This window comes from Emys orbicularis, chromosome 4 (assembly GCF_028017835.1).
Source record: "Emys orbicularis isolate rEmyOrb1 chromosome 4, rEmyOrb1.hap1, whole genome shotgun sequence".
Taxonomy (NCBI): domain Eukaryota; kingdom Metazoa; phylum Chordata; order Testudines; family Emydidae; genus Emys; species Emys orbicularis.
Window position 1 is genome coordinate 111,827,924 of NC_088686.1, and position 24,328 is coordinate 111,852,251.

At 44.8% G+C, this 24,328-nt stretch overlaps 2 protein-coding genes across 2 annotated transcripts in view; both read left to right on the forward strand.

The window, feature by feature from the left end:
- Positions 1–3,729, forward strand: part of EPS8L2 (EPS8 signaling adaptor L2) — a 92,179-nt gene extending 88,450 nt beyond the window's left edge. Inside the window, exons 17-19 of the mRNA XM_065402435.1 lie at positions 1,964–2,147; positions 3,167–3,296; positions 3,658–3,729. Coding sequence (XP_065258507.1) covers positions 1,964–2,147; positions 3,167–3,296; positions 3,658–3,729 — 386 coding nt within the window. The remainder of the gene's footprint in view (positions 1–1,963; positions 2,148–3,166; positions 3,297–3,657) is intronic.
- A 7,632-nt stretch (positions 3,730–11,361) lies between these two features.
- TALDO1 (transaldolase 1) lies at positions 11,362–23,308 on the forward strand. The gene is made up of 8 exons (XM_065402978.1): positions 11,362–11,594; positions 17,921–18,044; positions 18,941–19,048; positions 19,891–20,022; positions 20,367–20,542; positions 20,724–20,921; positions 22,203–22,348; positions 23,077–23,308. Exons 1-8 carry the CDS (start codon positions 11,498–11,500, stop codon positions 23,107–23,109), a joined length of 1,014 nt encoding a protein of 337 aa, XP_065259050.1. The 5' UTR covers positions 11,362–11,497; the 3' UTR covers positions 23,110–23,308.
- The last annotated feature ends 1,020 nt before the right edge of the window (positions 23,309–24,328 follow it).

Here is a 24,328-nt window from a genome sequence, read left to right on the forward strand (position 1 = left end):
GGCCACCTAGGGCGCCTAGTGGTTGAGGGCGCTGAAAAGCCCACTCGGGCAAGGAGGTGGAGTGGAGGTGAGCTGGGGCGGGGGGGCGCGGGGAGGGCCGCCCGCAGTAACGGGGGGCGCACAGGGGAACCGCTCCCCACCCCAGATCTCCTCCACTCTGCCTCCTCCACTGAGCACACAGCCCCCGCTCTAATTCTCCTCAATCGGCACTGCAAGCCTGGGAAGGGAGGAGAATTAGAGTGGCGCCGGCGTGCTCAGCGGAGGAGGCGGAGCGGAGGTGAGCTGGGGTGGGCTCCCCGGGTGGGGTTAGCTGCAGAGGGGAGGTAGCTGCTGGGGGGAGCTCCCCAGGTGGAGGGGGGCGGCAGGCTCCCCAGGTGGGGGGGGGTGGCGGGCTGGGTTAGCTGCCGCGGGGGGAGGGGGGGAGGCTCCTCTGGTGGCGGGGGGGCAGGGTTAGCTGGGTGGGGGGGTGGCGCAGGGTGGAAGTTTCGCCTAGGGCGTGAAACTTCCTTGCACCTGCCCTGGCCATAAGAGGCACAATGAGGCAGGGTCGCAACACTGTTGAGATTCTGTTCTCCGTATGTATAAATATCTTCTTTCTGTGTGTTCCATTCTATGCATCCGATGAAGTGGGCTGTAGCCCACGAAAGCTTATGCTCAGATAAATTTGTTAGTCTCTAAGGTGCCAAAAGTACTCCTGTTCTTATCACTTTAAAAGTGTGCTGGACTTCTGGCTCCAAAAGGAATCACCCAGCTCTTTGGAATTTTCCACCAAGCACTTTTCAGTAATAGTTTCCCAACCAGCTCTGACTTTAGTAAAGTAAAGCTCCAGCCAGCTAAAAGTAAGGTGGTCTACGGGTATGTGTTCATTTTTTTCACACCTTACAAATGATGGTTTGGTTTATACTGCCCCTTAGAATACACACTTATGAAATAAAATTTAATTGTTCCCCATAAAGTTTGCCATTGTGCACCATAAAAGAGAAGAGTTTCTTTATCAACTGGAAATTATACAGCTTTAATAATGACAATCATCTTGTGAACTAGAAATCCCATCACAACAATTCATTTCACTGAGAACTGAATACACAACCATTCAGTTACTACCACCATGTAAAAAAAGAGACAGATCTCTCAGGTATTAGTTAGAGACAGGTAAGACACAGGAGGAGGGATTTACCCTATGTCCATATGTCATTACTGTCCAGTCCTGATATGGTAGTTAGTAACTACATAACACAATGCCATCTCTGCTGTCTGTCTCCTTGCTCTCAGGATCACCAACAACTATTCCAAGATTCTCCAATTAGCCCTCCAGGAGTTGCTTTAGAACTTAGGCTAAGATTTTGCATTGCAGGATTCATGGACACAATACCTGCACCCAACCACTCACTTATCTTAGGAGCAAGTCACCCTATGACTGGTTCTCAACTAGCTTTTTGAAAACTAAAATCAGCCTAAAACTCTGCTACAAGGACTTGTGTCTGGCTGTTATTTTGCATTCCCTCCCTCCGAAGAGGTATTGTGGAAATACAGCATTTAAAGGCATGAAAGGAGGTTTTCAGACCTCAAAAGCTGAAAAAGGAATTTGAAAAGACAGGTGCTAGCTTTGGGGCCTGTGGGACATGAGAGAACCCTACAGTTGATTCAGTGTGTTACTACTAAAGTGATGGCACATTAAAAATGTTTCCTTTACACTTTGTTCCCGAAGCAGGTTTCCTGGTCAAAATGTCATGTCATGTCTCACCCGTCCCGCAAAGCACTTCTTTAAAGTTAACCACATTATTTAGCTTTCCTGATTTCCTATCTTGAGCATGTTTTTTTAGAGAGTTAATAGAGCTGCAGAGTCAAATTCTGCCTTTACTTACACCTTATGCAACCCCACTGATTTTCACTGGTTGTGACTTAAGACAGAATTTCACCCCGGTCTCTAATTTGTAACCTGAAAGTGTGCTCCGTTTTCCAGAACTTATCCATCATATGGATGAGGTGAATGATGAGCTGCTGAAGAAGATCACAACTAGTAAAGTTCAGCCCCCCCAGAGAAACTTTAAGGTGGAGAAACCTCAGCAAGTTGCCGTGCCCCTGACGTTTGAGTCAAGCGCTGAAGAGGTCAAAGCGTGGCTGGAAGCAAATTCCTTCAGCAAAGGGTAAATCTGCACAGCTGCTATGTGAGATGCTGAACTTTCATTGAAAGGGGGGAGAAGGAGGCTTTTGACATTTTTATTGGATTACAGGATGCTTATGTTTGTTTAATTTATAAAGCCTGTGAGCAAGTGACACTTCTACCCTGCTCTTAACACAGTACGCACAGCCAGTACAGAGTCCGAACTACTCCCAGGGGGTTTGTTTTACTGACAAAGAGACAATCAATGTAACACAAATACCAGCCGGTGTCTTCTCTCTAGATGTGGCTACTCCTAAAGTTCCTCCCTGAGGACTGTTCAATCTCTACACCACCTCTTCAGGGGTGCACTCCCACCTCCCTTATATCCAAGGTGGAGCAAGCAAGCCACCTGTGGTCAGCAGGACCCAGTTAGCATCTCCCAGTAGGATCAACCCTGGATGACAGGGTTAGTTCACAGGAAAACACCTTACTGCTGAGAATCCCAAAGGACTTTGCAAAAGTAGTTATTTTACAGATGGGAACACTGGGGCACCGAAAAGCTACGGGCCAGATTTTTAAAGGTATTTAGATGCATAGAGACAGAGAGGCACCTGGTGGGATATTGAAAAAGTTCAGGTGCCTAACTCTGTTTAATATCAATAGGAGTTAGTAGCTTAGGCAGTTCTTGAAAATCTCACTAGATCCTATCTATATTTTTAGGCACCTAAGTACCTTTAAAAATCTGGCCCCAAGTGACTTGCTCAAGACTGCAGAGAGTCAATATAAGAACTAGGGTTAGAACTGGATCACATGTCTGGGCTGTAATTCCTAAACACCTCTTACCTAGAGATTATAATTAAGTATATAATAACTAAATATGGGCTGCTAACTTTTCATAATAATATTAAATATATATGGAGACAGAGCCTAATCTCATGTGTTGACTACTCATTGAGTGGACACTGCCATAATAGGGTAAACCTTCATAGACTTCTCACTCCATTTTTCTCCTTCTTCTGACCCATTTGTATCACATGCCTTTCATTACTTGTGTTTTTCTAGGACCGTGGAGCATCTTGGCATACTTACGGGGGCCCAGCTTTTCTCTCTGAATAAGGAGGAATTGAAGAAAGTGTGTCACGAAGGAGCCAGGGTATACAGTAAAATTACAGTGCAAAAATCTCTCCTGGAGGTAAGAAGTTTTCCCACAAAATCCTATTAGTATGGAACCCAGTAGCACAAAATACTAGCAAGCTGTATTAAACAGGCATTTTAAGAAACACAGTTATATTAACCAAGATAAGAGGCCTGCTGAACACTCGTTTTAGCATAAAAACAATAGAAATCTTGTGAAAACTACAACTTAGAAACACTGGGCCAGATCCTCAGCTGGTGCAAATCAACCTAGTTTAATGGAAAGATCTGGCCTATTAACTTATATCCTATCTCCTTGAAAGCAGCTCCATTTTGACAGCATTCTATATCGCTTATTTAGGTTAAGCTGTAAGCCGTTTTTTGAGGTTCAAACTCTTTATGTTTTGTTGCCATTCCAGAAATGCGGAGGGGATTCAGAGCTTCAAGAAATTATGAGACGTCGCCAAGAGAGGAGTGATTCTGCTCTTTAAAGTTCTATCTGCTTTTTTCAACTATTAGTCATAGTAGTGCAGAAAAAGGGAATAACAAGCACCGATCCCCGATCAAAATGAAAGAGACTACAGAGACCATCACCTACCAGTATAATTGCCAGGAAACTGACAATTCCTGAAACACTGTTGATAAGGAGGATACTCATTCACCAATATGCTATCATGCTGGGAGAGAAGTTTTAGTATTGCATGAAATATTATTTTTATATCTATATATTTTATACAGAAATTTTATGTGTATGCAGTCCAGAGCATGAGCAGGATCTGAATTCATGGGATTCTAAATGTACGAGGCAAGGCTGGATTCAAGTTTAAAAAAAAAAAAAAACACCCCCCCCCCCCCCCCAGAACCTCATAATATACTGCTGTATGGCTCTCCATTGATTTGATAAAGCTCTAAAAAGAAGGCTAGAAATAATTCTCCCAACAAAGGACTGCTTGAATGCTTAGAGTTTCTGTACCATAAAGACTAGAGCTTTTTTCCCCCTTGTTTCCTTCTTGTCTGTGGCAGAAACACTAAGCAACAGTATCCTGGGTTTCCCTGTTCATGAAGGCCCAGCAGCAGTTAAGTTTCCTCCCTCTCTTCTACCCCTGCACTCCTCTCAAGCCTTAAAGATTTTAAAACAAGGGCTGGGCCTGTCTGTACCTGAAAATGAAATTACAACAGTGTGTAACAGATTTTAGGGTTGGATCACCCTGTTTAAATATATATACAAAGCTACTGCTTTCTTTGAGGGGCAGGGAGTGTTTTAATTAAACACTAAAGAGCAGTGAGTAATACCCTGAAATTATTTGAATTTGCCAATTGGGAAGCAGTGTCCAACTACATTCACCCACACAATGGCTACCAGTGGATGGGGCCTAATGCGACTATGCAGCAGTTTGACTTGGCATTGATCCCGACTGGCAAACCACAGTATTGTCAAACCCAAGACTTCAACAATCAGAAGATAAACCCATAAAACTTACTCCCAATCTGAAACACACAAACACACACACAACCATTCCCTATGCATGCAGCCCTGCGCCCTGCTTTAATAATATAACAATCTGACACAAGTAGTGAACATCTAGGAAATTAAATGGAAGTTGGGATGGCCATTTCATACACAATTAAAAAAATCTTTGGAAAAAAAAGTCTGAAAAATTACTTAGTTTAGCAAATACATTTATTAGTACTTTACTTCCTGTTTTTCCTAATGCTGTTAAATATCTAGATTGCACTGACAGGCTTCGAGATTATGTATATATAAATGACGAAGACAAGGTCCCTGCCCAAAGTAACATAATCAAGTAATTGTGAAGTGATAATTTCATAACACATTTTTAAAATCAGAACAAGTATAAAATATATTTCCTGGATTTTAGCATGCACAGTGAAATTGGCACGTTTCCAGTCAACAGAACACACACACCTTTTCTTGACTTTTTCACCAGCCTTACAGAGTGGGAAGGACAAATAAATTTACAGGTACTGCTCATTGTCTGAGATGGTAGTAATAAAACTGGAGTAACTTTGATCTGTTCTCTCCTTTATCCACGTTAACTTTGGTTAATGTTAATGGAAATTCTCGCCCTGATCTTGCAAAGACTTACACTAGTGTTTACTTTACACTGAGTTTACACACATTGACTTCAGTGGGAATACACACGCATAAGCCTTTGCAGGAAGGGGGCCCATGCTTGTATATTTAATCAAATACAGAATGATTCATCATACTAAACTGTATGTACCTGTAAATGGAAGAGTAGGTGCGGGAGTTGGTTTCTATATTAAAGAATACCGATGCATTATTTGTTTTTTGTAAAATGTTTCTAAATGGATGATTTTTTTTTAAATAAAGCCTTAGACAAGGCCATCATTAGCACCAGTGGGGCTAAAATGATGACAGAGCAACAGTTAGAGAAAATCATCAGTGCAGAGAAGGCACTAGATTGTGAGGATAATATTCTTTCCCACATCAGCAGTTACTTACCAAGGTAGCTGGAATCTGAAAAGGGCACTGGTTTGGCTCAGGGAGGAATGAAGGAGATCATTCTTCTGGAGAACCATCAGTTTTTGACTGGGGTACAGGGAAAGCAAGCATTAATACTGGAAAATGGTAACAGCGGTATAAGGATGGCGGGTTAAATGAATTCTAAAAAACCAAAAATAAACCAAAAGGTGAGCTAAGAAGCATAACACACCATTTTTGTCTTTATGTATAAAGGAAACAAAATCACCCACGATTACAACTATTTGGATTTATATTAGCAGTCCATTCAACAGTTCTGTAAAGAATTGTTGCCAAAGCTGACAGCATCTATTAAAATGCTAAACCACATCATAGGTTTAGTATCCATATGAATGAGCTATGCATCTGATATATTTGTACTGTCTGCAGATAAAACTATAATGTACATGAATGTAATTGAACTAAGGATAAAATGATATAACCATGCACTGTTTAAGATTTATTAAAATAGTTAAATTATAAGTATAATGCTTTCTTGCTCTTAATTGGATATGAGCAAAAACAAGAGAATTTTGGAGCAGATGGCTGTTTTTTCAAATGTTTTGTTGCAGCAAGCCTGTCGATGCACAGCAACAGTAGAGCGGTGGGTAGCCTGTTTCTTCTTGTTTGTCAGCACGTAGTGTTCAAAAGTGAGACCACTTCAGCATAATGATCATTCAAAACTAGAAATGGAGCAAAACCTAGTTCTGAAAGAGCCCAAACTCTGGGAAAATTAGGCTCTGGATCCATACTTCACATTCTCTGATACTTTGAGGGAGGCACCTCTTTCACCTCTGGAGGAGGCAATCTGGAGAGTGTAGCTGTATTTGCAAGTGCAGAGCTTCAAAGGTCCTGCATTGCACACAAGCAGGCTGACGCTAGTGATGCCCAGACCTAGAGGAGCACGGCAGCCAGTGGAGTAGCCCTGTCCTGAGCCTGCAGATTCTGACAAAGAGGCTGTGGTCAATGAGGAGTACAAGTTTCCTACCAATCATCATGAAATTTGAGAATCCCAAAACACTAACGTTTCTTTCACCAATATCATTTTTCTGTCCTGGGAGGTTTATGCCGCGGAGTATTCTGACACATCAAGCAAATTACGGGAAATCACTGTCACAGCTCTCACAGATGAGACATTACAAGATAAAATCAAGGGAAAGGTATGATCAAAGTATCTAAGATAGGCTCCATTGCTAAGGCTATGTTTTAATCACGGGTATTTTTTGTAAAAGTCATGGACAGGTCACGGGCAGTAAACAAAAATTCACAGCCCTTGACCTGTCCATGACTTGTACTATATACCCCTAACTAAAACTTGGGTGCTGGGGGGGGGGAGCCCGGGACCCCCGCTGGTGCTAGGGAGGGCAGCGCACAGCCCAGGACCCCCACTGCTGCCGGGGGGGAGGGGTTTGGCAGGCTCCCTACCTGGCTCTGCGCGGCTCCCTGGATGCAGCGACATGTCCCTCGGCTCCTAGGCGGAAGCGTGGCCAGGGGGGCTCCACACGCTGCCCCCACCCAGAGTGCCAGCTCTGCAGCTCCCATTGGCCTGGAACCGCAGCCAATGGGAACTGCAGGGGCAGCACCTGCAGGCAGGGCCATCCTTACCCATACACAAAGTACGCAGCTGCCTAGGGCACAAGGAAATATGGGGCACCAAATTTCCTGGTGCCCTATGCAGTTGCGTGCTGCTCCAGCCCCTGCTCCACTTCTTCCCCATGACCCCCACCCCTGCTCTGCCCCAGCCCCGCCTATTCCCACCCCTGCTCCCACCCCAGCCACACCCGCACTCCACCCCCTCCCCCGAGGACTGCAGAAGGGGTCCAGCCTGCCCTGCCCTCACCGGGCGGTGGGAAGCATAACATACCATTCCCCCCTATCCCCCAAGCCTGCTTCTGCCCCCCCCCCACAGGCCTGGGGCCATCCCACTCCCGGCCGGGGGGCTGCATAGGGCACCAAAATGTTTAGGGACGGCCCTGCCTGCAGGCAGAGGCAGCATGCAGAGCCGTCTGGCCGCGCCTCTGCCTAGGAGCCGAGGGACATGTTGCCGCTTCCGGGGAGCCCACCCCGAAGTAAGCGCTGCCCAGAGTCCTTGCCCCCTCCTGCGCCCCAACCCCCTGCCCCAACTCTGAGCTCCCTCCCACACCCAAACTCCTGCTGCTGCTGGGGGGGCGCGATGGCCCCAGACTGCCCCAGCAGCGGCCAGTGCGGCTGGCCCAGGGGCTGCCCGAGCTGCTCAGGAGACCCCGAGCCAGCCGCTGCAGAAGTCATGGTGGTCACAGAAAGTCACGGAATCCGTTACTTCCATGACCTCCGTGACAGACTCGCAGCCTTAAGCATAGCCAGTGTGTTTTGCCTGTTCAAAGGCCAGTCGACAGGCTGTGGAACATTCCCAACACCCTTTTCTATTAAACTATTTAAGCAGCACAGCACTGTGAACAGGTCCTTTAATCATCTAATAGAGAGTAGCAACATATCTAAAAATGGAGGTGTTTTGTTAAAATTAGTGGGCACATTGACGCTAAGAATAGCTGCCACTTTGTTTGGAGGGGTGCAAAACCCCCAAAGTGGTCCAGTGCACAGTACCAAGGGATCCACAAGGAGGGCAAATACATCCCTGCCAATAGCTGGGAGGATGGGGGAGGGGGGGAAATGGGCATGTTGACACAGCTCCTTTAATGTCTTTGGCCAGCATGTACAGCCTGAATCTTGCTTCATAGGTACTAAACAAATGAATGCAGCCCACATACATCAGACCAAAAGCAATCCTACACCTGCCTCCTTGTTCAATATGCAGCCTGCTCCAGCATGGGGGGGGGGGAAGGGAGGAGGGGAGATAGCAACTACATCTGCATCATGGCGATGCTCCAAACCCCCAGAGCCAGACAGAAAGGGCCAGCTGTAAAAGGGGCAGATACCTTAAACAGGCCTTCACTACAATCTGCCTCCTTTCACCATGCCAGCTCACTCTCTGCCTGAAGTTACCAAACACAGAGGAGCACTCAATTAATTGCCAAATGCAACTTCACCTGTTATTAACAGCATAGTAACTCTGGGTCCTTTGATAGATCTTTATTCTTTCCCCATATATCCCCTCAAGCATTAGCTACCCACTACCCGCTAACATGGGCATACCAGCTTTCTCCCATCAACAGGGTGGGGGGTGCTAGCTTCCCCAACGAAGGGGCATCTTGTCCTGTCCCATAAAAGGGCATCCAACCACCCTGGTGCCAGGGAAGGGAGGAGCACCACCTTTCCCTCCACATCAATGGGAAGCCAAATTCCCCATTCCTCTATGGAGAGGAGCATCTGCTTTCATCTCAATAAAACAGAGAGGGTTTGTACAGGAGCGGCGCCAGGGTTTTTTGGCGCCCTAGGCAGGGGTCCTTCCACGCTCCCGGTCTTCGGGGCACTTCGGCGGCGGGTCCCGGACCGAGTGAAGGACCCGCTGCAGAATTGCCGCCGAAGACCCAGAGCGCGGAAGGACCCCCCGCCGCCAAATTGCCGCCCCCCCAAATCCTGGCGCCCTAGGCAACCGCCTAGGTCGCCTAAATGGAAGCGCCGGCCCTGGGTTTGTAACACTCACCACCACCTGCCTTTAGTGTGAGAAAGTCTTGTCCGTGACTGTGGTGGATCACCTTCCTGAAACCACCAGCCTCTGGCAGTACAAGCAGTGCCTTTCAGGCCTCCCTCTTGCTGTACAGGTAGCGATAAGTACACGCCAGCCCCAAGTCCTTGGAGCATTCCTGGCAGTGTCCAGCCCCTTATCCACTGAACACTAGGGTTACCATATTTCAGCAAGCAAAAAAGAGGACGGGAGGAGCCCCGCCCTAGCCCCGCCCCCGTCCTGCCTAGCCCCGCCCCCACTCCTGCCCCTTCCACTCCCTCCCACTTCCCACCCCCCTCAGAACTCCCAACCCTCCCTCCTCCTGAGACCCTACCCTCTACCTGTACCCTGACTGCCCAAAACCTTATCCACACCCCCACCCCCAGAAAGCCCCCCCCGAACTCCCGACCCCCCCTCCCTGTCTCTTGACTGCCCCCTCCAGAACCTCCCTGCCCCTTCTCCGACCCCCTGACCCCCTTACCCTGCCGCTCAGACCAGCGTGCCGGGGAGGAGGAGCAGGGGGAGGAGCTCCAGACTGCCGGTGCGAATGGCCGGCTGGTGATCTGCGAGGGAGGGAGTGCTCTCAGCTGCAGGGGAGAGGAGGGGGAAGCGGAGGAGGGGCTCTCTCTGGCTGTCGGAGCCCCATGTAAGTGGCACCATCCGGCTGGCTGCCCTGTCAGCCGCGCGCACTCTGCATGGGGGGGGGAAAGTCCGGACATTTACAGATTCCCCCCGGACGCTATTTTTAACTCTAAAAGCCGGACATGTCCGGGGGAATCTGGACGAATGGTAACCCTACTGAACACTCATAAAATTGCCAGGCCTGCTATTCCCAAACGAACGGCAGTGCACACCAGTTTGTAAGATTCAACTCAGGATCACCACTTTACTTAACACCACAGCACAGAGATACATTTATAATGAAAACAAGAATAAGTTTATTGTTAAAGAACAGAGATCCAAGTGATTGTAAGAATATTGGAAACAAATGGTTACCTATAAAACAAAATCATAACACACTTTCTAGAGACTAACCTTGACTAACAAACTATCCTCCTGTCTAAAGGATCTGATTTCACGCAGAGTTCTTTCCAAAATTTTCCGCCAACACTGGTTGACACCCCCCTTTCATGAAGTAAACGTATGGTTTACTTCCTAGATCCGTGGGTTTCAATCTTTTTTCATTTGCAGACCCCCTAAAAAATGTCTAATGGAGGTGCAGAACCCTTTGGAAATCTTAGGTATAGACTGCGGGGTCCACAGGTTAAAAAACAGTGTCGTAGGTGAAGGATGCCAGGGTGTCTTCTTTGTCCCCCAACTACATGAAACCTTTGATGCGTATCTCAAGCTAGGGTTCCCTCCCCCACCACTGGTTAGTTCTTCCTGTTACTGTTTCCTCTTTGAAGTTTCCACAACCCTTCCTTAGCATCCAGTTCAGGCTGGTGAGCCCCATTGTGAAACATACAATCCTGAAACTCCACGCCAACAGCCAGCCAGGTGAACCTTCCTGGCCTGGGGAAAACAAGTTTTCTGTCAGTTCCTGCTGACCGGGGCCTAGCCACAGCCCGTAACAAGGTAACTTCCAGGGCAGCTACGTAACTGCTCACGCACCAGCCGCAGCAGAGGCAGTGTCACACCCGTCACTTACGGGAGGACTCACGTGACACCCTCGGGCAGAGGCCAGACCCTGGAGAGCCCTGCGCGCCCTTGTGACCTGCTGCCTCCTCCCCTGGGGGGAGGGGTGTCTCTCCTCTCGCCCCGCCCCCACAGCAGGGGAGAAGTTCCCCCTCCCCCGTCTGATAAGATGATCCGTCACCATGCTCATGCTCAGGAGTCTCCAGGATGTACTAACCCTCACACGCCACCTACTCACCCAATCAGATGCCTTCTTGCCTCCCCCGTCCTGATTGGCTAGTTCCCTCTCGCCTCGCTGTTGATTGGCTATCGCCTCCTCCCCCCACGGTCGTGAATGGCTGTCAGGGCGGGGGCGCGCGCGTCGCCGCTTCTGCCCTCCGCGCCGGTCTCGCGCCTCGTGAGCCCCGCCTCCTCCCCCTGGCGCTACTGTTGGACGTCGGCTGCGGGGAGCGCGCGCTGGGTGGCCTTTCGGCAGGTATATAAAGGGTCTCTGGGCCGGCACCCCTAACGGATTATGTCAGTGTCCCCCGTGAAGCGGCCGAAGATGGAGTCGACGCTGGAGCAGCTCAAGCAGCACACCACGGTGGTGGCGGACACCGGCGACTTCCATGGTGAGATCACACCCCGCCCTCGCGAGGCATGAGGGGCTCGTTACCCCCATTAGGATGGGGCGGTCCCAGTCCACCATGGCTGATTTCCACCCCCCCCCCCTTACAGGCACAGTGGGCGAGTCTGCCCCCCACACACGGGAGGGGAGCCCGGAATTCTGGCGGGCTCGGCTCTGGCGAGGGGGGAGGCCTGGCGGGAAGGCGGCTGCTCCAGGCGTCTGAGCGCTGGGCAGGACGTGCGCGCTCCCCGGCTCGCTGTAACCCCTGGGTGCCGCCGCCCCTCCCGAGGCAGGCGGTTGGGGACCCGGTCCTTCCTCTGCGGCCGCGGGAGGGTGCGCGCCATCTCTGCAAGGGCCAAGTCCTCCGGCTCATTCCCTCCCCCGTGTCCAGGGCAGGGGGGTGGGGCTGCTGCCTCTGCCTCACCTGACCCAGCTCGTGGGGTCTCAGTATGAAGTGGGGTGGGGGGTTGGGGGCGCAGCAGCAGGGCAGGGATACCTCACGCGGGGGGAGAGGGGGGTCTGGCAGGCAGGCAGAGGCCTTGCTTTGCTTTAACTGGTACTGCTTGTAAGGGGAAGCGAGGTCTGGCCACTTACTACTAATATCCCCTTCCTTGCATCCACTTCCTGTTTGGCAAAGTGTAACCATCCTATTGAGCTTTGGGGTCTTGGTGGATGGGATCAGTGTTTCCCATATTCACTAACAGCTTCACTTGTCAAGTGAGCAAAAAATAAATGGAACACTGTGAACTTTCACCGTGGGAGATAGCGTGTAGTGAGAATGAAGTATTGAGTGGGAATTATTCATTCCCTGATGGAAGGGAAGACTTAGGATAGGCTATGTCTACACTACAACTTATGTCAGCAAATATCCCACCTCCCTGAGCAACATAAGCTACACCTGCATAAGTGGTAGTGTGCACAGTGCTATGTCAGTGAGAGAACTTCTACCCTTGGCATAGCTACTACTGCTACTCTTTGTGGGTGGATTAATTTTGTCACTGGGAGCAGCTACATAAGAGATCTTACAATATTGGTACAGCAGTGCCACTGGGAGCTCTCTAGAGTAGACCTAATCTAAGTTGTAATCTGCTTGGAGAACATAACCTTGTAATAAAAGAAACCCCTTTGTTAAACTTGGCTAAGAGTTCTTTGCCTAAAGACAGGTTTCAGAGTAGCAGCCGTGTTAGTCTGTATCCGCAAAAATAACAGGAGTACTTGTGGCACCTTAGAGACTAACAAATTTATTAGAGCATAAGCTTTCGTGGGCTACAACCCACTTCTTCGGATGCATATAGAGTGAACCATATATGCATCCGAAGAAGTGGGTTGTAGCCCACGAAAGCTTATGCTCTAATAAATTTGTTAGTCTCTAAGGTGCCACAAGTACTCCTGTTATCTTTGCCTAAAGCTGTTTTGTCACTTAATGCTGTTATGAAAGACTGAAATGTCCCAGTTGCTTAATGTGTGATGGGTGGTGAGTTTGCAGATGAAGAGAGGATAAGAGCCTTCTGCAAATTGTGGTCAGTCTTGCAGGACACAGTGGGATCCTATGGTTATACAGCAGTCCAATTTGCTAGTACAGAGAAGAGTTGGACTCAACACAAGAACACTGAACAAAACTATATAAATGCATCAGGAACTGAAAAGACTTCACAACAGGAGAAGGGCCTTCACCACAATACCAGCCTAGTAGCTGGAATCACACATGCATAATACCATCTTTTCTACACCCTTCCTTTGTGACTCACTTGGGAAGTCAGCCTTCCTATGATTCAGCTGCTTCACATATAAAATGAGGGTAATATCTGCCTCATGCTGATAATTAGTTTTGTAAAATAACTCTGGCTCTCTGGATGGAAGGGACTGTAGAAATCCAAAGTAGTAATATGAAATGGTTAGCCATGCACGTGTGGGTACAGGTGTGTGACTGGAAATGTGTGACCTCACTGCAATAACCTGTGTAATGCACCTATAAACAAATGTCATAAGTATGACCTACCAGCACTGACTTTTGAACTGGGATCTTGAAAAGTTGTTTGCATTATTAAAATGTAAGGGTGGTTGTTTCAAGGTGTATTAAACTATTGTAGCTCTACTCTTCTAGTTACTGTTATCACCAGAACTCCTGAGTGTAGCTATCATTAAATTGATAATGGAAACAAGTGAAGGGCTCTGAGCTAGCATTTATTACCATTAACAAGTAGTTAATTTTTATATGTACCATAAATCTCGTTTAAATTATCCATTTGGGAAACTAATGGACCTTGGTACTTTTAACACCCTGATTCTGATTCAAATATTTCATCCTGATCAAATCAGGGTTTGGTAAATTAATTGGAAATATTATAAAAATTAGAAATAGATTTATAAACCTAAGGCTTATTTTTACAAGACTGGTTGTCTTCATTTCTCTCCAGAAAGCGGTTAAATTTTACTCAGCTGGCTTTGATTTTTTTAATAGCTTCCTGTATAGTTTTCTCATGGTGAAGCAAAACAGTTAAGAGGCAGAGAGGAGTTAATGTAAGAGGAATTTTGTTTACTTTAGCATGAAAATGAGTAAGCATTCTTGTTCCTTAATTTAAAAAGGGTGGGGTAGATTTTTTTCTGTACAAGAGAGATCTTAAACACATGACTTTATACAGTACTCTTTAAATCCTGTAGCAATATAGTGTACTCAGTACATTTAAAATTGAAGATTTGCTTCACCAACTTCAGTGAACTACATACGCTCCCCGGGTTACACAAGATCCGACTTACGCAAATTCGCACTTACGGAAAAAGTTCCATAAGCCAGAAATAGGATTTTCAAGTTGCGGAAATTTGTGTAACGTACAAGTATACGTTTCCGACTACGCAAAATTTCAGTTACGCAAGGCTTTCCGGAATGGAACAATTGCATAAGTTGGGGGGGGCATCTGTATATGCAGGCTTAGTTGACTTAGGCTTGGTCTACACTAAACCCCCAAATCGAACTAAGGTACGCAACTTCAGCTACGTGAATAACGTAGCTGAAGTTCGAAGTACCTTAGTTCGAACTTACCTCGGTCCACACGCGGCAGGCAGGCTCCCCCGTCGACTCCGCGGTACTCCTCTCGTCTAGCTGGAGTACCGCAGTCGACGGCGAGCACTTCCTGGTTCGACTTATCGCGTCCAGACAAGACGCGATAAGTCGAACCCAGAACTTCGATTGCCAGCCGCCGAACTAGCGGCTGGGTGTAGACATACCCTTAGTCTTGAATCATGTTTTAGTTTTCTGTCCAAAGGCCTTTAGTAATGTGAGTCTCATATTTAGTGACTTCTATTAAGACCAAGAGTATAGTACAGTAGTTTTGGTACAGTACTTGGGTTTCATCTAAGATCCAGAAAAAAGTAGGGAACAAGTAATTGGTGGGGTTCAGTATTGGTGACCCAAAGTCAAAAAGACAAAGTAAAAATGCACGTTAAATGAGTATTTTGAAGGCATTAGAGTAGGTTATACAAACCTATTAACTCCTGATATGGGGTGCTGGCTTCTGAGCATCTTGTGTGGTAGAGAGGACCATAGGGCAAAAGAATATAGAAAGAGCAGCCATAGCAAGGTTCCTGCAGCATGAACTCAGTAGTCCTGAAGGTAGCTGAGAGAGCAGACCTTGCTGATGGGAATGGTTTCTAAAGGTAAGTAAATACAAGCAGTGAACAGTGGGTACAAATATCAGCAGGGAGCAGTAGAGGTTTAAGTGGAACAGGCTCATAAGAATTTTCAGGGGAAGGAAACCACAGGGATTTTAAGGGAGAATTTCTCAGGCTTTGATTTGGCCAGGACTCCAGTCCATACTCTGATCCCTGGGCAGAGGTGATCATCAAGAGCCACATGATCTTGGTTTTGTCTAATTGGACAAGAAACTTTAATGCATGTAAAATTTTGAACCAACTTGTGTTTTTTATACAAGCCACAGTCCTCACAGGACATGTCCAGGTGCTATGGGGACAAAGGGATTAACTCTCCTGAGCACTGGCTACCTCCTTGGGACTTTCAAGTCAGTCTCATAACTTTTTTGTACAAAGAAAAATTAGTTCTTACAATGGTGCTGTGTTCTGAACCCAGATGTAACCCATATATTTTATGTTAATACATGAATAATTCATGTATTAAATAACTTGCATAATTTATCTGCTGATTTCTGAATCTTCAGCACTATCAAGTATGGCTAGTGGTGGCCATTAACAAAACTTCTAGGATCTAAATGTCTGAGGGTATGGGAATTTAAAACATTGACTCTGTAGCCTTGTCTACAGTATGAAATACCTTATCTGTTCTTAGCAACAGGTGCTGAGCACCGTCTAGCTGCAAGTTTTAACCATGCACTTTAAAACCATTCTGAACATAGTTTGTCCTTGGCTACATTTGTGGTTAGTGCTTGGTACTGGTTCAGCTGCAGCTGTTGTTGACACCAGTTACCAGCAGTGTTTTTTTTGTGTCCCCCCCCCCCCCCAAGTGTTGATAAATATTTATTGCACTATATAGTAGGGAAAATTTCTGGTCTAAGGAGCAAAGGACCATTCTAGTCCTGACCACCTGTGTGCTTCCACTGAAACATTGGGCCAAGTGCCTCTTGTCTCCATCTGCAGAAAAGCAATGTTCCCAGCAAAAGCGAAGAACACCTGATAAATTATGAAACTGTTAATTTCAGTCTGCTGCTCTTGTTGGTGTGGCAGTATGGGCCAGACCAGCATGTACTACTTCTGTACAATTCTCCAGCCAGTCAACATTAAACAGATGCTGTAGCAGTGAGCAGGATTCAGAATCCCCATTTAAACCTTTGCTGAAAACTTGTTCTGGAAGGCTGAAATGTAGCCCCTTATTATAGGGAGTGAACTTTTGAACTCTACCTTCAACTGTGTTGACATCATAGTGACTGGAAAGTGCCAAATGACACTGCTTCTAGAGGGAGGGATACTGTAAAAGTCAGTCCTTATCCTATACCCAGATGACACGGCAGAAGTGTCATACATTTGCTTTTAATCTTTAGCATAACTGAGTTTTGCAGACTTCAGTAACACGACAAGCAGTATATATGTTGCTAGAGTCCTATAAGATACTTTACCCAGAAGTGTATTGCAAATACATAGGATGCTGAAGAGGATAAATGAGCTTTATCAGTACTTACCCATCTTGGCGTTGCATTGTGTTGTCAGATAAAACGTGGAGGATGAATGAAAAACTGGAAAAAAATAAGATATCTGAAGGACCTATGTGTAAGATGAACATGTACAGAGAACCAAGATCTTTACTTAAAGGAAGCTGCTAAGAAAGTGTAGCTTTCTGTATAATGTTTCTGAACATTATCTTTAGAAATTAAGTAGAATTTTCTAAAATGAAATTTTCCTCCTGGAATGCAAAATGTTCAGAAAAATGAATTGGTAATTTTTCATAATTTTGACATTTAGCTCTTTCAAGATACCTTATGTCCTCTACAGTGACCTCTGCTTATAAAGCTATTTGCTGAGTCAAACATTGCATGCCAGACTGTTCAGCTACTCAGGCATGTTAGAACCAGACAGTGTACAGTAAGAACCACTTTGTGGTAAACATAGTGTCATCTAAAACAGGGGTTCTCAACCTTTTTCTTTGAGGGCCCCCCAACATGCTATTAAACTCCATGGCCCACCTGTGTTGTCATAACAGCTTTTCTGCATATAAAAGCCAGGGACGGCATTAGGGGGTAGCCAGCAGGCCAATTGCCTGGGGTTGTCATGCCACAGGAGCCCTGCAAAGCTACATTGCTCAGGCTTTGGCTTCAGCCTCGGGTGGTGGGGCTCAGGGCCCAGGTTTCAATCCCACGTTTTGTCTTTCTGCCCTGGGCCCCAGTGAGTCTAATGCTGGCCCTGCTTGGCGGCCCCCCGAAACCTGCTCGCGGCAGTGATGGACACAATAAGGACCTAGATAAGATAGATGAGTGACTTCTACAGTGTCTTGACCAATGGTTTGTTACTCTTTGGAAACAGTAGAGCTTAAGTCCTAAATAAACCTTGCTTGATCTTGTCACTATAGCGTTCAGTCACCGCTTTGTACAGTGGTTCTCAAACTTTGTATTGTGACCCCTTTCACACAGCAAGCCTCTGAGTGTGACCCCCTGAGTTTGAAACCCTCTGGTATAGACCCTTTTGGCACCATTCCCCAGACTTGCAGGCAGCCTCTTAACTGCACCATTCCTGCCTCAAGAAAACACTTAAGCAATAAAATCTATATCAGAGTTAAGAGGCATGTTAACTGATCCTACAGTAGTAGGATAATACTTGATTGGTCAGGCTGGGTAACCTGTTTTAAACTAGCAATCTTTATTTTTGTAGCAATTGATCAGTACAAGCCTCTGGATGCCACTACAAACCCATCCTTGATACTAGCTGCTGCTCAAATGCCAGCTTACCAGGAATTAGTAGAGGATGCTATTAAGTATGGAAAAAAACTTGGTGGGTAAGTAAGACCATTAATTTAACTAGGCTTACAATTATGACAGCTGATGCCTTATGTAACTATTTGCAGTAGCAGCCATAGTGTTTGATGGCCTTTTCATAACCTAAGCAAACACATGAGTTTTGCTCCTTAGAACTTGCAGACTAGAAGACTAGCTAACAGTGTGGGTGAAGGGATTCAACATACAAATCAGCAAAGATGGTGACAGGCTACATGTGATAGGTGTATAATCCAGTGTGAGGTTTTGTCCTCAGCACTGTAACTTCTCTCCCCAATGAGTAGTTTCTGGAAAGCATTATGGGTATATCTACCTAGCAAAGAAAAATCCATGGCTTGTCTGTGCCAGCTGACTGACTCATGGGGCTCTGGTTATGGAGTTGTTTCATTGCTGTGTAGACTTCTAGGCTCAGTCTGGAGCCCAGGGGCTCCAGGAACCTGAAAGTTGAGGGAGACTCACAGGGTCCTGAAGGCCAGGCTCCAGCCTGAGCCCAGAAGCCTACATAGCAATGAAACAGCCCTGTAGTGTGAGCCTGTTGGCTGGCACAGGCCAGCCGTGGGTGTCTAGATGCTGTGTAGATGTACCCTGTGAAGCGAAGTGAGTCTTCATTCTAATTCCAATCCCTTTTGAAGTAGCTTTGTGGGCTTGCTCAGGGAAAGCATTCCATGAATAGGCAGCATCATGAAAGAAAGCAGATGTTTATGGGAGAAACAAATGGCATATGGACTCTGGTAGTATTGGTGAAACATAGATGGGACAAAAGACCAGAGTGGATAAATAGAGAATGGGAGAATTACTCTGATTTAAAGGCTTGAACTGTATGTGGAGGGAGCCAAAGAGATTTAGGATACTAGCTGCAGTCTCCCACATTTCACTAATTAAATTTTCATTCTTTTAGGTCAGAAGATGAACAGGTCCAAAATGCAAGTGACAAACTTTTTGTGTTATTTGGGGCAGAAATACTGAAGAGGATACCAGGTCGTGTGTCCACAGAAGTAGATGCAAGGTTTGGCTTTTTCTGAACCAGAGCAAGATTTGTACGCATCTTGTATGCAATTTGTAACCAAGGTGTTCTTAATCTGCTGCTCTCATAACAGTGAAATGTTCAGAGTTTAAATTACTGCCTTTTCTGTTTAATTGAACTGTGAAGTCACAATTTGCCTATCTAGGTTTTTACTGCATGCTAGACAAAACTAAGTGTGAAATAGGGATAATCTTCAAGGCAGTTGTAAATAGGGTTCACCTTCAGCATAGTTAAGGCACGGATCACATTCTCAGGCTATCCACCATTCTTCTTGGACTTAAAGAAATTCAGGCATCCAATTTACTTGATTTAAATGCAAGAGTTGAGTTGGGTTTCTTTTCTTTACCCTTCTCCCACCAAAACTTACAAAATGGTACACTATGGCTTTTGTTTTAACATGCACATGGGGTAAGGCCTGTTAACTTCCTTGATTCTTTTCTACTTTTTCAGCATCTAAATTCTTTATTAAAATTAAAGCAATAACTTTTAATCTTAATTTTCCCTGAGAAACATCCTTGGTTTTCTTGAGCTCTGGGCCCACTTAATCCTAGAGAATGTTTTACAGTTTCGGTCACTTTCTAACTACAGCCCCAAATAGAAAAGCTATTTATTGGGAGTTAAATTTTAATATAGGAGGCAGGATAGTTCTTCTGGTTATTATGGCTAAATTAGAGACACTCTAATAGCCACTGTTACTCCATGTGAGAGCATGCATCAGTGTCTACCATTATCTGTTGGTGGAAGCTAGAAAAAGATGGATCTGGGATATAGACACAAGACAACAAATGTTTGTAACTTGGATCAATGTCTTTCTTGTTTCAAAGGTTGTCCTTTGATAAGGAAGGAATGATTAAGAGAGCTAAGCGCCTCATTGACCTTTATAAGGAAGCAGGAATTGGTAAAGATCGCATTCTCATAAAACTGTCATCAACGTGGGAGGGGATTCAGGCAGGCAAGTAAGTGTCTGTAGCTGGTATTTATTTTAATTCATGCTTCTAATGGCTGGTCATGTAAATTTAAAAAAATCCTATCAGTGTGTTGGCTGTTTTGAGAACCATGCACCAGTAAATTCAGTTAGTGGGGTTAAATCTAACACGAGCAAGAATTTTTTTATTCGTGGGACAAATATGCTCATTCTATGCTAGATCATTGCTTTAGAGCTCAGTAACGTGTTATAGTTCAGTAATTAACTGACATTTATTTAACTTTATGAAGTTATTAAACTAATTATTTGATTGTTGATTGAATTGAGGGGGAGGACAGACTCCATTCTAAGATGACTTTTTTTTTTTTTTTGCAGGGTTCTGGAAGAGGAGTATGGGATCCATTGCAACATGACCTTACTCTTCTCCTTTGCTCAGGCAGTGGCCTGTGCTGAAGCTGGGGTCACCCTAATTTCCCCATTTGTAGGGCGTATCCTGGATTGGCATGTTGCAAACACAGACAAGAAGACTTATGAGCCCTCAGAGGACCCAGGTAAGCTTGCCTCTGAATGCAATTGGAAAAAGTTCACTACAAACTACAAGTTACTTTTTAAATCTTCTCTTAAGAACGCTCCTCTAGAAAATACAGTATTGGGTACTAAAAGGTCTCTGATTTAAGAATCTTTGCATTTTAAAACTCATTGTCTTGAAAATCACCAGTGTTTTCTTCATAGGGGTGAAGAGTGTCACTAAAATCTATAATTACTACAAAAAGTTTGGCTACAAAACTATTGTGATGGGTGCTTCATTCCGAAACACTGGGGAGATTAAAGCACTGACAGGCTGTGACTATCTTACCATTTCACCTAAGCTTCTGGGAGAGCTCAGTAAAGAGAACACCAAGCTAACTCCCACACTCAGTGCTAAAGATGGTAAGTCAGTTTTCTTTCCTTGTATAATACAGACTTGTTCCATAATCCCAAGACTCCTCTTTACTACTGAACATAGCTGATATATGGAAGAAGCCAGCTTTGGTAAGTGGTAGTACATAGCTTCAGCTTAAACTTAGTGCTTCTTGCCTCCGTCCAAACTTTTTTAAAGGGGTAAGTCTTGACTGATCTACAGTAACTGCTTTGTACTGTCTTCATGACCACAGTGGCCATCAGCAGTCCTTGTGGCACTGCTGTTGAGGGAATCCAGTCTTTTCCACACCTTTGATCTAGTATATAGCCATTTATATTCAGTTTACTTAATATCCTGGGTCCTTTTGAGTGCATTAGCCAGTAACTACCCCAGATTCAAGTCAAGACGACAGATCCAGTTTAAACAGTGATACTTCCATAAAATACAAATTGGTGGGGTGGGAGGGAGAAACCACCTCTAATTTGTATCCTGGGACTTGACAGTCTTTACAAAATCCGTAGAGCAAGAAACTTAGTTTAACACTAATTTTGCAAGAATGGAAGTCCATCTGAAGGACTTCAAATAAGGCTAGAAAAGATTATATGCCTATACAACAGTCAACATTTGAAACAAGAGTTTTTAAAAACTGATCTTTTTTTGAAATGGTACTAAAGTGTTGCAACTTATTTGGTTTAGCAATGTTTTGCTGTGGTGGTTCTTGCATGTGGTCCTAGTAGCTGTACCACTTTTGTTTTTCCTTCCTCTTAGCTTTATAAACAAATGTTATATTACAAAATTCAGGCTGGGAATTGTGCACAGCTGCAATCATGAGCTCTACTAAAGGCTCTAAGCAGTGGGCAGGCTTGTTATCAATTGAGCTTTTGTTAGGCATCTGCTGAATAATTGGAACCAATTGTTTGCTTGAGTCCTTGCTCACTTCCACAATGTCTTGTGTAATATTTTTGTACAGTGGGCTGAAAGTTTAGTGCCATTAGGAGCCAGATACAAACATGAATGTCCTAGCCTAAAATTTAGACTAGCAGGATAACTTCCCCTAAGATAGTTCAGAATCAACAATATCCGATTTACTCACCAAAAATGTGGTCACACAGTAAGTCTGACCACCTTGTCTGCAGTGTTTGGAAAACGTTTTCAAACTTCAGCTAATGGGGGTAGGGGGGTGGGAAGAGACCTACATCAGGGAGTTTAAGGAGCATTTTATTTTTGAATAGCAATCTTGTATTTGAATTGAAGGATTTTGCCTTTTGAGATAATCTAAGATGTTCTGTTACAACTCCCTTTTTGTATAGCTCAGACATCTAACCTTGAGAAGATTCACATGGATGAGAAGACATTCCGCTGGGAACATAATGAAGACCAAATGGCTGTGGAGAAATTATCAGATGGGATCAGGAAATTTGCTGCTGATGCAGTTAAATTGGAGAGAATGTTGAAGGTAATTCAGTATAGAATTCAGCAACTCTTATATGCCCCTTTTCCAGACCCCTCAGAATGACACCAGCTGAAAGTATTAGGTCACCATTCCTATGTGCAAAGACAGTTAGCTGCCTAGATAGCATATGAAACACATACTGGGTGTCTTCATTCCAATGTATATGTAATTATGTCTTGATACCTCCTGTTAGCACTGACTAATGCAAGATGTAAACCAACATGAATGTTATCCCAAGTGCACGGCAGTATTTAGACTGCACTACAGCTAGATGTGCGTCAGCAGGTGACATTTTGAGGAGTTTGTATGGCTTTCAGAAATTCCTGACATAGAATCTGAAAATTAAGTTTCCACCTCAAATCAGTAATATTCTATAGCCGAATTGGTGTCTGAGGCACACTAAAATTCAGTACTTCCATAGTGATTAGGTCTAACTTTGGCAGTAAAACAGTTATGATTTACAGGATGCATGGGGATGGGGGGAATTGAATAAGGTCCATTTTTATAGTCTCAACTATTTTAAAATGCTAGTTGAAATAATTAGGTGAATTAATAGCATCTTGGCTGTACTAAATCTGCATGTATATTTTTAATAGCAGTTGTAGACACTGCTCACGTTGACTGCATAATGACTATTGTACTGGCTTAGTCTGGTGTCAAAGCACTGCAGTTTCCAGACTTATCTAGGACTCTATTGGAAATGCTAACTGCAGATTATTCTTTTTTCCTAGGAACGAATGTTCAGTACTAAAAATGGAAAGTAGACAAACCAAAGTTCCTGCTGGATTGTGGAGGCTGAATGAGTGGGATTATTAAAAATGGATGTACAAATATCTACATGTAAAGTCTTATGCTATGTATGGAGAGTTTTCTGTATTCCATGCTTTTTTATCAATTTGCAAAGGGACAAGAGTTTCAATTTGTAGCAATTTTGGCAATGTATTAAAATAGTTTCTGTGTAAAGAGTTTCACTATTGTGCATTTGTTTACATCAATATTTACATATTGCTGTACTCCTTGCCACTTATTTTCAACTTAATTCTAGTGAAAGTGAGTGGCTTAGCTACTTGTTGAGAACTTTATTTATTTATTTATAAACCCTTAAATGTACCTCCAGATGATCCTAGGGAAACCAAGTATTTTATCCTTGAGGTATTTACACCGCCTCCAAAACCACAGTACATATGAGCGTGCCTTTCCAGTAAAATAACTAATCAAACTTACTGCTTTAGGCTAGGAAGATCTATCAAGTTTTAATCTATTGAGTATGTGTGATCTTTAGCTTTCTTTCAATATCATTCTGGAAGTGGGTTGAAGTTGTCACTTGTAGCTGGGTTTCCTGAATCCCAGTCCAGCAGCCTCTCCAAATACCTCTTATTGTAAGTGGACTTAAAGAAACAAACCAAGAGATGTACTCTTGGAATATGTGGCTGTGAAAGTAAGCATGGAATACCAGCTTCAGAACTATGTAGAAGTTGAGCTCATGGGTTTTCCTCACTCCTTCTACTGAAAATGACAGTTGCATTCAGCTACCTCATCTACTGATCTAAAAGCACTTAGAAGCATAAAGTAACAGTTCTGAGGTGCTACCCCATTTTATAGCTGAAGAAGAGGGTTAAGACTTGCTCAGACCTAAACAATGAATTGGCCGTAGAGCTAGGTATAGAAGGTTGGAGTCCTGACTTGGTCATAGTCCATTTTTGAAGTAAGAGCAAGTATTTTATTCCCTGGGGGTATTTTGAGACTGCCAGTTTTCCATTGTACTGTATGTGCATGCCCTAGCTCTATCAAACATTTATTTGAGGCAGCCTGTACAGTGGTTTGGGACCCTCATTATACAGGGCCAGGACACCTGCACTCCTATGGTGATCTCAGACCTTTCCCCACTTGATGTTAAATCTTACTTATCAGTGGCTTTACTGACTTGCTATTTGCAGTTGACTCTAATCATTACCTCACCCCCCACCCCCATTTCCTTATGTA